The sequence below is a fragment of the Varroa destructor genome, unplaced genomic scaffold, assembly GCF_002443255.2.
Source record: "Varroa destructor unplaced genomic scaffold, Vdes_3.0 BEIS01000005.1, whole genome shotgun sequence".
Classification (NCBI taxonomy): Eukaryota; Metazoa; Arthropoda; class Arachnida; order Mesostigmata; family Varroidae; genus Varroa; species Varroa destructor.
The window spans coordinates 31,678,568-31,693,059 of record NW_019211458.1 but is presented as its reverse complement, the minus strand read 5'-3'; the positions used below and the strand labels follow the sequence as shown (position 1 = coordinate 31,693,059).

Here is a 14,492-nt window from a genome sequence, read left to right as displayed (position 1 = left end):
TTTGCAAATTAGTGTATAGATTAGGCCAGAGTAATCCAAGAGATTCAAGTATCTAAAAAAATACAAATGTCTCTTACGTATACGTAATAGAACGTCAGTTGCAACAGCAACATGTGCTCTGGTTTATACACATTTGTCGAGAGCTTAACTTGACTGGTAACTAACTCAACCATCAGCATAAGTGGGGAGCCGCTAGTCATCTAACTTATTAACCACAATATGTGCAAGTGTAATACTTAGTAAGTTAACAATGGATCGCTTTTGTAAGCACCGCAAGATATTGAGTCATTAAGTGATGCCTTTGGCTCGTCCCAAGTTGATGATGATTTCATATGCGAAACTGGCATTTCACGTCTTCTAAACGAATGTAAACACTGACAATGTAAAGATAGCCATATATATATATATATATATACATATATATATATTACACTAACTATTAATTTACAAGCTTACCTACTAACAAAATGTGTGCCTAAAAAAACGAAAAAGCACACAAAATCGTCTACAATAACATCGCACACTGCCAGGGCAGAATGGACAGCGGAGTAACAAGTAATAACTTAACAAGGAAATCTAATAACAAAAGCCTGATGATGGATCTGCCTAAACACGAAAATATTTACTACAAAAAAGAAGATACAAAGTTTTACAACTTAAATATAGAACGAACATGCAGCCGTTCCTTTCTGCAATCGTAAATATAATAACATTATTCTGACCCACTCTATAGTGTATAGAAAATGATCAAACAGCTAGTATTTCAAACGTATCTGATTCTATAGACAAATCTAATACCTATCATCTTCTGTGAATACAGAAAGCTGTTAAGTAAAATGAGAAACAGGACGATACACACACAAATATATTCATTTAGTACACTCAAAGCTGGGGAGGTACAATGAAATCATACGGACTGATCGAAACTTACAATTGCTGATCGTTTTTTCCCGACCCTCGATTTCATTTGACCTGCAGCGGTGCTTGGTTACTACTATTTTAATACGTTTGCTACAAATCCTACAATTGTTTATTATGGTTATTGTTATTATCGCTCTTCTGAAATGGCCGAAAGTCTGCCATCTCTGCCACCGTTGCCGTTAAAGCGCTGCTGTATTGTGCCGTCTGCGAGGTCGATTTTCAAGCTTTGCCCTCGTCGTAGCTGCTAACGAAACAGTTTATTATTAACGTTTTGTTAGTCGTTAGACTATACAATAAATGGTAAGTGCTGCTACCGGTTAGCGGTGGTATTACATTAATCGCGCCGGGTCGCATCGCCATCTTGTTGTGCTGGTCGGTCCTCGTTTGAGACCTTGTAGTTTGCGTCAACGGCCATAACTGTTCCGTACTGCACTGGGCATTGCGGCGATGAACCAGTGTCCATTTTATCCTCGGCCACGAACGAACAAATCAATGAACGATTACCAGCATCTGTCGAATTTGTTTAAATGTATTTTTCTTTCGTACTTATACGAAGCTAATGAGTAGGTCCCGTCCAATGCCTGACACCATTTCGCTGTTGTAATTTCTGATAGAAGTCTATTTTGGCAGAAATAGACGCAATCAAACGTTAGCTGATTGACGTAATCGGGTGGCTTTTTTTTCTTGTTTGTTTGTCAAATTGCTCGCTATTCCTTTCAGTGCCTCTATATAGGTTGATGTTATCACGTGCTTTACTATATTGCCTTGCCTTTTTTTGTTCTATAATCGCACCCATCATCTTGGCTAACACGTACAGCGTCGGCCGAGAAACAATTATATAGGCAATTATGTGTGGACAAAAGAGTAAATCTGTAAACTATGGGTAGAAATTTATAGACATACGTGGACCTACTGCAAGAGCGACGGGCCTTCGCAGTACTCGCCCTCGTAGCAGTCCTCGCTACGAACAGACGCGGTCTCTTACCGGTATTATGCTGGGAACAGCTGGTATAGCTGTCCATCACACACAGTAACAGCCTCACCGTGTTAGTAATTATGATATTAGCCACGCAATACCATACAATAAGATGGATAGACAATAAAATGAAAGAAACATTCAGCACTTTTTCTCTCTTCTTTGTTACCTTCGTCATTGGTGCCTTCGCTAGGTAATAGCAACTCAACAGCAATTAATAGTATACACATATACACACACATACACAGTTAGAATCATAGTGTTTTCCCAAATGTGTGTCGTTCAGATGGCCTGTTTTATTAGCAGAGCTTACCCCGGTAACGATTGCTACCTTATTTCTACTGTCGGACTATGAGTATTGTCCGCGACTTTTCCTGTACATAAGGAAGGAATCAAGGTCGCTATAATACCACCATAAGGCTACCTTCAGCGTGAGCATCATGTGGCTAACATCGCTGTTGCCATCGTTTCTCAATTGAAGACGGTGCACTTGACTAAATAGTACGGCACTGCAGTGCAATTGTCGCCCAGACGGACGGACTGACAGATGGGTGACAATCGAGTGAGTTATAATTTGTCTTACCTTTTCTTCACCATGTCACGTACATATGTTGGAACCCGCAGTGACCGTAATTACTGCGGTACCTCACGACGTCACTGTCCTGACTGTATTAGGTGTGCTTCCCTTCGTGTAGGCTATTCCCTGATCTATTTCACTGTTAGAACTACTGCTACTGCTACCGCTGCTGCTGCTGTACTAGCGAAGACTCAAGCTTCTATCCGTGAATAAGAATGTTATCCGTCATCTTACCCCTAAAAATCGTCACCTCAGTCAACCCCTAGCAACTGATTAGGTAGTGTCCTACACTGTTTTCGCTTAAACTAGTGTGAAAACCAACCCAGTTTCCGAGAAACGATAATGTGAGTCAGCCCAATCAAGAGTCACCAGCTATATGTGTCTATTTATGTGTGACTTGTTACTCGAGTGGGACACAGGACGTATTAAAAAGAATGGAAGTAAACAGCTACGAATTACTACTCGCTAGATAACAAACAACAATGCGGTGATGAAGACAGCATTCTATCATCAAGGGGCAGGAAGATCTACTTACAAACACATGCCAACACGTCAGGGCCTCGTTCCTTCATCAAGAAAAGTGACTCGCGTATGGTCCTACTAGTTGTCGGCGGTGCAGTTCAAGTAGCTGCATAATAAGTACGAGAGAAGCCAAAAAACGAAAATCATCCATTCGGCCCCTGCAGTTTTAATGGCGTCAGCACTGCAACATTCACTAGCGTACCAGGAACGAAAGTAGAGAACCGGGCACGGAAAGTACCAAGGTTGAAAACACAGCAAGCTTGTGTTATCTGTATTTTAGACGCTGCATAATTGTGTTCATTGCAGCATCGTCAGTGTCATGACATCTGATGGCATTTTCCCATCGCTTTGCCCTAAGCACCATCATCTCGGTCGCTATCCACGCGTAGCACATAAACCTCTAATTGCGTCAAAGGATTTAAACGAAGTTCGTCCACCGAGAGCAAATGTTTTTCTTATATGCGCCTTTGTTTATATAAATATAAAGGCCAAACTGACAACGAACGACGACTGTACACTATTTAACCGTACGTATTAAAAAAAAAAAATGTACAACAACAATAATAGTGTAGCAGAAATTTAGCGTTATAAAATCAGCTATGTGGCTCGCATACTTATTTCAACGGTTGGTCCGTTACGCTATCTGCGTAACGTAGGAATATGGCCGACAAGCGGGACGCTTTGTATTTGACTTAGCCAGGTCACCCAAGTGGACGCCCATCGATATCCACCGTAGTGTTATGATGATACCGATGCGCTTGAACAAGCAAAATATTGCCGTACGTGTGTGCCGTAAGCTGTGAACGCTTCTAAAGTACGAATCCAGATCATCAAGATGATATATATGCGTTCCGTTAGGACGTGCTACTACTATCTGGGGGTGAACTGGTTTTTTCTTCTAACATTACTGTTATTTATCAAGCTATACGCCTATTATAAGGGAGACTTCTGTCGCCCTTCCCATTAACGCATTCAAATTAGCCAGCTTAAAAATAAATTCAATCTTGTCCTTCTTCAAGGCCAGATTATCGGACATTCGCTAGGACAAAATCTCTTTCACTGTGCACCCTCCAACTGCTAACACAATACATGTTGCAGCTAATGTATATTTAATAGCTTGTATATACAACACCGAATCCTGCTAGTTTGTATAATATAACATGGACTATGACGTCACCCTGGCCGAGGAGCTCCAGCTCTCGATACTACTTCATACAACCGTCACAGATCTTACGACTGCTGCAGCCCAAGCAATTAGTGAAGGGAGCTATGTTTTTTACAAAGTTTGTACACAAATAGATGAGCGCCAAGCGTTTACGCCGGTTCACATAAAAATCTCAATTCACATACACATAGTTTCCTTAAACAAATACACGGTCACCGATTAACTGCATCACTGCCATTCATTGAATGATGATCTACATCAAGGGTAATTGTTATGTACATTTTTTTTCTTGTAATTAGTTAATTATCAGGGCTAGCCTGTCAGACTAATAGTATTATCAAGGTGTTATTAATATATATATTACGATTAACAAGCATTGTTACAAAACTGCAATTTACCGCCTAATAACTTATTCAGACGTTGTTTATCGTGTCCTAATAGTCGCGGCATGCGTTACGCATTGGCATCAGGACGCTATAGGTCTATTTACAGGTAGCAGAATACACACATACACACTCATACAACTGTCGCAATAGACATCATATAGATAGATGGCAGCCTGGATCTCTTGCTGGTGCATCCCTTCCTTCCTGCCTATCTGGGGGCGATGCGCGACAAGTCTATTAAGGACGAGGTGTTGGATCGTGCGATGCGTCTCCTCTGGAGAAATTCGCGTAATAAGCATAGTATAGTACATAATATCGTGTGATATATAATCGATATATAAATAATAATTGTTTTTCAACGATTAGAGGTATGATCACAGAAACTGTTACCGTCGCAATACTGCAATGATAATAATATGTACGTATTAATTTATCATTACCATACGGAGTGGTCAACAAGTAGCTCTATAGCTGAGGAGGGAATACCTTGATATTTGTTTGAAACGAACTACATGCGCCGGATATAAGTTGATTTGTCCTATTGACCATACAGAAATTTTGTGATCACCCTGTATCTGTCTAATAGGACGTCTATCGCTCCAAACGATTAGTCTCTTGCCGATGACGCTTGTAGTAGTAGTAGTAGTAGTTGCGTAACGTGAGCACAGGCCTCTTGTAAAACGCTGCGCGTCAAATTATGTCTAACAGTTGGACCTGGTGATGCTTCAATGCGACCACAGTGTTTACGATGTGTCAGACTACCTCAGGGCAAAGTAAAGCTGCATGGGACGCCGACGAGGATCCGAGCCCGTCTCGTCTGAAATTAGAAGCTTTGGGAATATGGCAATATAGTCGGGGGGGGGGGGGGGGGGAGATAGTTCCAAATGAAAGGAAACCACATAGGAAAGCGGCTAGTAGTTTCAACAAGAAGAATTATCTCAATGTTGTGTTTGAAGTGACCAGCTAAACTGGTTGCCCCTATGAAGAGGCAACATGCAAACGCATCAGCGGATAATACTGTAGCTTTCCAAGAATACAAAAAAAGGCGCTCCTCTACATAACGTAGTACACTTTTCAGTCGCATTAATCTACAAACGAAAATGCGTGATTCTTTGATTTCAAAACGAGAAAGCTATATTTGGACCGCTTATTAGTGCGAGAGAGCCGTGGTAATCATTGACTGATAAGGTAAATCAAAAGGATCTAACACTTTATTTTATGCCAACTATGTCGATAAAATTTAAAAGAAAACCTCTTAGCATCAGCATTGGTTGCGATGGCGATAGCAGGAACTAAATCACTGAACGACTACCACAGAACAACTCTAAAAAATGGGCCACTCTATCGTTTAACTATCCATTAGCGATTTATTACCCTCCTATTTGTTGATATTGATAGTATTCATCACTTGGTCAAGGCCGCTGACATTAGCAAGCCATACTTGCGGCCGATCGCACTTTGGCACCCAACACAGCGGTCACTCCCACAATCAATAAGTCCAGCTGGCCTATGCCAGAAAATAGACTTTCACCAACGTCCTTTCATCTTACCTGCAAAACACACATACACTAATAGACGGACACAGTTAATCAATCGAAAGCGGCCTGGATTAAAGTAGATCGCTAATTACCATCGTCACTCACATTGTTTTACTGATTCTTCTGATAGGCCAAGTAACATTAGTAGAACGATTTCACTCCTAAAAACGTTTCAAACTATAGGCACATTGTAGGGCACGTCCGTCAGTCGTCGTAACTACCTACAGAATTAAAAAGACAGTGAACGTTTTTCAATTGATAATGGCCGCGACGCCATCCTGGTCAACTACCCAGCCAGTTATCCAAAGGTGTCATCAATATAAGGACGGGCGGGGTCCCCACGGGCCCCACCATCCTCAGCATCGGCAGTCAACGAAACCCGGTCTATTACTCATGACTGTCTCAACTGTGGGCACAATCAGCCACTCTCGATAGTAGATACCAACCATTACGAATACATTCTCATTTAATATCTACTAGCACAGGACCGACCCATGAACTGATCAACCGTGTATTTTTGTTAACTATAGATTTCTGTTGAAGCCCCATAGGCAGGCCCGTTTCGCGCACGTTTGCCAAACGAGCTCATTGCGAACTCTTTTTTTCTTTTATCTTGTTTCCACAAATCGTTCAACTTTGACGATTCTGCCAGTAATAGGGGTGCTAGTGCTTCCACTAATAGCGACTCTGGTCTGTCACAACGATACGCCGACTGGTAAATGCATTGTTGACACAGCGAAAGACGAAACGAGTGACGACCGCGCCAACCCCAACTGCAACGCGTTTCCTTAATTCCTAAATGTCGTAAGGGAATACGACTGGAACGGTAATGTCTTTGACCACATAGAGCCATAATACCATTATTTGAACGTGTGTGTAACCGACCTACGACCTAACCCAGTATTTAGCAAATATCAATCTCTGGCCGTACATGGCTACGCTACGGAAGAAATCGGAGCTCGAGAACAACGCCCACCTCGTGATATGTTTGGGCAGCGTTCGAAAGAGACGGCCAGCTGCCATAAACCCCCTAACAACGAAGCAGCTGAAAGCAGATCATATCCCAATCTGTTACGCATCTTTTTTGGGCTGGATTGAATTACCGCGTACCACTTTAGATGTTTAAGAGATGCCCCAACGTAGAATTTCATAGCTTTGCGTTTACGTTTTCTTCTGATCTTCTCTTCTAATTACGTTTTGTTCGAACTGTGAAGCCTACGAAGCTGTAGTTCAAATATCAAATGTTGAATGAGGTCCAGATGCGCCTATTCACGTGAATTTACTAATTCTATTAGATATAGGCCCAGCCTTACAAAACGACTCCCGTAGCGTAGATAAAATCGACTCAGTCTCGATCAGTCAGAATCGATAACCACTCAGGACGAGTGGAAGGAATGTGAGTTTTATTTTCAACAGCTTAACAACTACAGAAGTCGATGAGAGCACATTGAAAAAAATACGCGTACGTCGTCATAGTAATAATGTGTCTCTTATCCTCTGTGACAACTTGTATTTGCTGGCTAATTTTGCCTAAAACTGAGAGCTTCATTATTTCCTTGGCGAAATGGGTACGAAAAAGTAAACGCTTTTGTATTATCAAAAATTCATATTTCGTCTAAGTCTAATTGAAATAATAGTAGCAAATACAGGTGCACTGGAGGGTGGCGTTTGCTAGTAAATGGCACAGACGCTACGGATTTGTTGCGTGTTGGACGCGTTTCAATCGACTTTTCTAAAATAACTTCAACACGGTTGTGGATTGCGACAAGTAAAGGGTCCGCTAACTACGAAAGAAACATACTGCCTGCCGTTTACTCCCGTCAGACTCCGTTCCATTTTACCCCTCACCTCCGTTTAGGCTTTTTGCTGCCCGACTTATCATATGCTCTTTCGACTGCGTTCGAGCACCGCACAACATTAACAACAACAGCTATCATGGCAGAAGCCAGCAAACGATAACGATTTCCGCATTGGGTCGCGCGTAAGAATAACGTCAAATGTGCGTTCACTTGAAGGGAACTATAAAGTTGACATTGGAGTGCCAAGTAAAACAGTGATTGGACAAGCAAAGAAATCAACAGCGGCCACATAAAAGCCAATAACAGTAGCGACGACTTGGGAACTTCAACTACACGCATATACGTATATATAAAAACACATATATTTGTGTATGTGTGTGTGCGCACCACGGACCGCCCAGCGGTGCGCACAGTCAGGCCTGACATGGCCTGGCATAAGTTAGTTGCTGTCATTGGTGTAACCTTGCCTGTGAACTAGAAAGGACTACACGGAAGAGGCTAAGTGTCGCCGCCACGGGTCGTCGCGCAAAACCATTTATTGTATTCGCTACTGATGTCGCGCTTGACATTGGCACCATGGCTTCGCTTCACACTACAACCTTTTAATACTCAACAAGTCAAACTGTCTATCCATCCGCGTCTGCTATCACTATCGTTCCTTCAACCTTCCGCTTATTTCGTCTTACAGTTTATCCTCATTTTTCGTTTCTATGTTGTAGTTTGTTATACATGGCATGTATCTGGACTAGCTTCTGCCCTTACCACTGCACTATCGTACCCAAACATTTGTCAATGATCTGGCGAAACCCCACAGCCCAGTTGAGAAGCGCCATCTTAAGATAGATAGCAGGTTATCATCAAGAGCAAGCACAGCACCAAAAAGAACAAAAGAGCGCAGTCACGGCGAAGGCGCTATATAAAAGGTGAGTTTAGGAGGTAGGTCGACTCGCCGCTGTGCATCAGAGTTCTCTCACAAAGCCGGCGACACCGCAATAGCGTCAATTGAACGGATCCGATGCCATTGTATAGAACGATCCCTTGCCTGTGCTGAAGAGGAGAACATCTTCGGTGTGTTTATAGCGTCTCGTATCCCTTTCCTCCCCGAATCCAAGCTCTATTATGCATCTGTTCCCTAGCCCGACCCGCTCTTCCACTCTGGATCTCTGAAAAACGCGCCCACGCAAATAACGTTCGTGTTCGTTGGATTGCATTCGCATGGACGACATGGGATTGTAGCAAGGGCTTCAAATTAAGAGAGCCTGTACTCGAAGAACATTAAACGTCCTTAAGGTGGACTGTTAAATGAAATTGCTTTATTATTATCTATTCGAATCTCCGTTGACACCGTAAAAGCAAACAAGCGAAGTACAATGCCTTCGTACTTAGCAATAAGAGCGATTTTGAATACGCAGCTTACAAACTAGCATTTTCTGATGACATATTGTAGCAACTCTTGATATTGTTACCATTGCACCTACAAATTGTGTTATTGTAACTTATACTCCGGAAAAATCAAATAGGACTGCACCGGTTTTTTTACGACAAACTAAAATATGCCTGTAAATTTCCACTGAGGATGATTAATTGGGCGTTTTTCTACAGGAATTGGCCTAATGTGGTAGTCGGTGAATGTCCTGTCATAAGTGTTACATATAACACATATGATTTGCTTAGAGCAAATGTACGTTTTCTGGGTAACTTTGTCGCATATTCAACGTCAGACGCACAATCAGATTAGATCTTTGTTTGTTTAATTGTTTAACTCACGTTTTCCCATTACCAGACGCCATTAAGTTTCTGTACTGTGATTACGATAAATTAAGTGTCAGTCCATAAGGGCACTGTGTATTATAGATCTGAATGAGTGCATTGTACGCTTAAACGACAGTTAGATCTTGGCATATTTGAGTATGTTACATATTTTGCTCCTCACGTTTGTTCGACTACACGAGTTATCCTATTAAGTAAATGCATCGCGCCGTCGGATGGGGTCGGCGGAGGTATCAAAAGTTCATGGAGGCGTAACTTTAGCGATGGGCAAAATAGCGAGCGGAGAGAGGTGGACATTGATGCTTTTAAAGACGGGTGATAACGTCGGCACTGCAACGCGTATATCGTTGTACGTTGATTGTCGCTCGAGGCTGTATGCCATTTGGGGTTTCACATATGAACATACATACACACATAACTACGTCGTACGTATGCAGTATGTATATCGTTTAAAGAAGGCACGGTCCAGTGTGGCCGTCTTTACTCAGATTAATCTATAGAATGATAATGCTACCACAGATCGCGACGAGGATAGTAATCACGACAATGAGGGTGGGATTGTGCCGATATGTGCGGATACAAACTCAAAAAGAGGGGGAGAGACAGAGACTAAATATGGCCGCTGACGCGCAAATACGTTGTTACTGCAAAGCGCAAAGGCCAACGAAAAAGGAAAGAAAGTCGCCGTTATGAAACCTATCTGCCTTTCCTCGTCGATTTATGGAATATATTTAAATTGACTGGAACTTCACTCTCTTTAATTTGCACTCTTGTACCACCGCCGCCAGCAGCAAGACGACCAACATCATCTCTATCCGCAATATCTATCGTCAAGCCGCGACAAAACGGAGCCGGGCTGGCTTCAATACGAGCTGATTGTGGTTGTTTATCGGCTGTTGCCTCCCCGAACCAATAACGATAATCAAAACCGTGACGGCTACTATCGAAAAAATACTGCGACTTCGTCGCTCTAAAATGATGATAAGGTACTCACCATCGGAACTATGCAGTAAAAACACCGGTCGAAGATTGAGGTTGTCGTCAAAGCAACGCCACTGCCAGTAGCGGTATTTACAACAGCCACTCGCGATTTTGAGCCCAGCTGTGATGACGGCGTGGCGTCTGCTCAGTCATTGTTGCCGTCATAGTGTTATCGTTGTTATTAACTTCTGTTTTGAATGTTATTCTGATTAATTTTCCATCGCCTCTCTATCTATCCGCACACAGGTATATATGCACATATTACAAGTTTATGGATTCGGTAGTTCTTATACCATTTTCGTGCGCAGACACTACTGTCTTTCAGCACTAAGTAGAAATGCTCCACAATAGCGAATCCTGTAATAACAACGCCCTGTGGGCAGGAAGTGTGTGTTTATATTTGACCACCGGATGAATTTTTTCGAGTGATTGTAGGCCCTTGAGCGACTTTTACTAGAAATTGCCTGTTCGTGTAGCTGTACAACAGATTTGTTTCTTTGATTTTAGAGTCAGTCCTTAACGTTAACTTTCTATAGGAGTCCGTCTTTCGAACAGGCTGGCTCGAGTGCTACTTCTTGTTATCGATTGCAGCCGGCGTCGCTCTAACCATTATTAGGATAGCCTAAAGATGCATCAGTATAGATTGATGCAGCACTAAGAATTAATACCGTTCCTCGATCTTTTTCTTTTCATCCGAAAGCGTCAAAATGTACTCCGTTACATAATGATGCAACAAATAAAAACAATAGTAAAACTAGCGACAACCTAATTTGACATATTCCTCTATTTCATAGCCGCAGACCAATCATGGAAACACACTCGTCCGAGGTTATTTGGTGGCAGTGACCCAGATATCATATAAACGCTTTGTATATATTGGTCGATTAATTCGCTGGCCACTGTCAGCGAGAAAGCTGTTTCTGGTTTACCGAGTGACGTATTCGGTCTAACGTTAGCTGGTTTGCGTCAAACATTACCTTTCCGCCTTGACTATGCCACTGCTAACTCTCGCGCAGCCGTTATTAACAACGTTGTGGTAATACAACTGATTGCGAGGATTTCTGCATATAGCCAACCAGACGTAGCGGTATAGACACGGAGTTTATCTCGGCGATTGTTTTCCCCACGTGATGGCATCTAGGCATTCTAATCGAGGGAAATAAATCCTTCAGCTGAATCGTTGCTTCGTGTCAGCCATGTATAAGGGGTGGTGGAAGTGGAACTGAACAGGTATGGGGGTAGGAAGAGGTAAATCTCCTAATTGGTCATAATGGCATAGTTCACTTTAAAAATAGAAAAACGTTAATATTAATTGACGTTAGCCGTACCGTACGAAATTAGCATTTCCTGAGCCTTAGACAGAATCGACTCGTTGTCAATGTCTGTGTGCCATAACAAAACTCTTCATAGCTTGGCATCGTCAAGATTAATATACTTTAGCGATGCGGAATCACATTATAGGTTGACTTATATTTTTGTCTCGTCATTTTATCCAGGATTAAACGGTATTATAATCCGTACTAAGCTACCACATTAGGTCGATTCCAGTTGTCGATCTGTATGCGAGAGATAACTGTTGGAGAAGACCAGAATGGAATATCAGTCTTGTGACAAATACCTTCAAAAACTTATTTAACAAACAACAGTACCCGCTCTTAGCTGTATGGCGATAAACCCTACCCTGTGCAACTTACTTAGCTACATGTACAATATTAGTCCAGTTAACCATACATATTTCTGAGAATATAATGGCTCATATGTGAACGTCCCTCGATTTCGTCTCTGAAACATGCTAAAGTTACCTTGAAGCATCGGTATGGGTTCAATTATCGTTTGGTCAGACATGATTCTCTTAAGCTATGCTCTTCCTGCGCCATGCCCTTTCGTGTCGCCTTCATTGCGCGCGATAATTGCATTGTAATAATGAAAAACTCCCAGAATACACTTTCAGTACGTATTGTACTGGGGGCTTGGTATGGAGAATTAGTAAGGGGGCGCAAAAGAAGCAGCTGCTCCTTGAAAGCCTCTTCGATAGCAGCTATAACAGCATCGACCTGGGGGCGAACTGTTCCAGCTAGAATATTTCACTCCTTAAGGGCGGCTTAAGAGATAATAGCTTACACGCAGATACACGAACATACCCAACAGACGTAATCTAATAGGTATTGCCAGGCTAGCTCAATACTTCTGTTTTTTGTGGTTTTTTCATGACTTCCTACTCTTATTCCTATTAAAAACAAAATTGCCAAAGTACCTCGTCCCGTATTCATCATCACCATGTATGTATGGCAGAATTAACACAGTTCCGCAGATCCGCCACTACGGCGGCAACGTAAGCGTAGACAGCAGCAAAAATACAACAATGACAACAATAAAACCGCGACTGCCAACGAACTGGACCTGGTTCCATTCCCAGCAATCACTTACGTACGCGTTGTTTACGGAGTTGCATTTTCCTCATCTTTCTCCCAGCTTGATCTAGCCTTTGTTTTGATTTTGCCTCGTTCTCGAGCGGATAATAACCAGTTTCCGCAGTAATAACACCGTGATAGCTACTAGTATTACCCCAACAGCAATGGGCTGTGAGAGTGAGAACAATAAATGTTAGCAGAACAGAGAACACCGAAAACAACAAAAACAACATCGTTTCTGCGTCACCTTCACTTCTCTCCCTCTGCTAACCTCGTCTCATGCTTCCCATCATCTTCTATGTACCTATCTAGATTTCCTAGTACGAATTGCTCCCTCTGCGTGTTTGTGTGCGTGCGTGTCACGCTTCTACCTTTAGCTGTTTATCCATTCCCACTGGTCCATCCCTCACTGGACATCACAGCGGTTGCCACACCGCCACATCAGCGGTCAGAGCCGATATAGCTCTCTTCCTTCAAGCTGGAAATCCCCTTATACCTGTGCGGGTTCAGTAGTACTCATTGTTGTCGTGGCCCTCATCCTCGCTGCTGCCGACGTCTTCGTCACTAGAGGATCGTTTCAACGACTAATCATTAAAACGGAGGAGAAAGGCAACTGCTGCTCAAGTGGGCTCAAGAACAGTAACAACTATGATAGTTCCAACTATTTTGGCTGCTACAGCTGCATCGCTGTTGGTTACGACGCGACAGAGACAACTAACTCGCGTTGCGCGAACTGTCGTTTTTCCCACTTGGGTCAGACGACGTCTGACCAACGGCGATTTCTTCTTGTTCTACAGAAACCGCTCCGGGTGGCTGGCGTTGCGACAACGCCAGTCGCGTGAATGAGGCAATGTGACGACGAGTTGAAGATGAATAGCGCTAAAATATAAAGCAACTGACAAGGCCTGACCGCTGGCGTCCTTTGGGAGTTTTAGTTATTACTGTTAAATTTCTACAGTGAGGCTTTGCCTCTATGTCGGCACTGCGACGAGAGACACTACCTGCGTTGTCAAGTTAGCAACAACTGCAACAACCGTAGCGCGGACAAAAGCGGACAACTGCCCATCGCAGATGTCTTGATCGTCGTCGTTGCTGTTCATTCGAGGCTAGTTTAGCGCGGAAGCTGCTCCCGCAGCATTGCAGCATATGTGTTTGTTTCTGTCTCTGTCCGTGCGTTTCGAGGCGACTCTATACTAGCCGCTCCCACGGCCTTTCTACGTCGGCATCTTTCACCACGGCACCTCCTTTGCTATACACACATACTATTGGTCTATTTACTTGATAGACAGCGACGATAGCAGCAAAAGTGATAGTCTCCCCGGCACCATGGCCCCATCTTCCTGTGTCATTTCATCAGTTAGCCGCATAACGGCACAACATTGCGTAGAGCATGTCGTACGTACAGGCAGCATCGGGCATGACGCATGGTGGTAACCCGCAGCGGCG

At 42.9% G+C, this 14,492-nt stretch overlaps 1 protein-coding gene across 6 annotated transcripts in view; it reads right to left on the bottom strand.

The window, feature by feature from the left end:
• Positions 1 to 14,492, bottom strand: part of rau (RA domain-containing protein rau) — a 278,997-nt gene that overhangs the window by 127,073 nt on the left and 137,432 nt on the right. For 3 of the 6 annotated variants that reach the window (XM_086989737.1, XM_086989741.1, XM_086989740.1), the window contains one exon: positions 6,098 to 6,115. The exons of the other annotated variants lie outside the window; for them this stretch is intronic. In XM_086989737.1, coding sequence (XP_086845863.1) covers positions 6,098 to 6,115 — 18 coding nt within the window. The remainder of the gene's footprint in view (positions 1 to 6,097; positions 6,116 to 14,492) is intronic. 6 annotated transcript variants of the gene reach the window in all.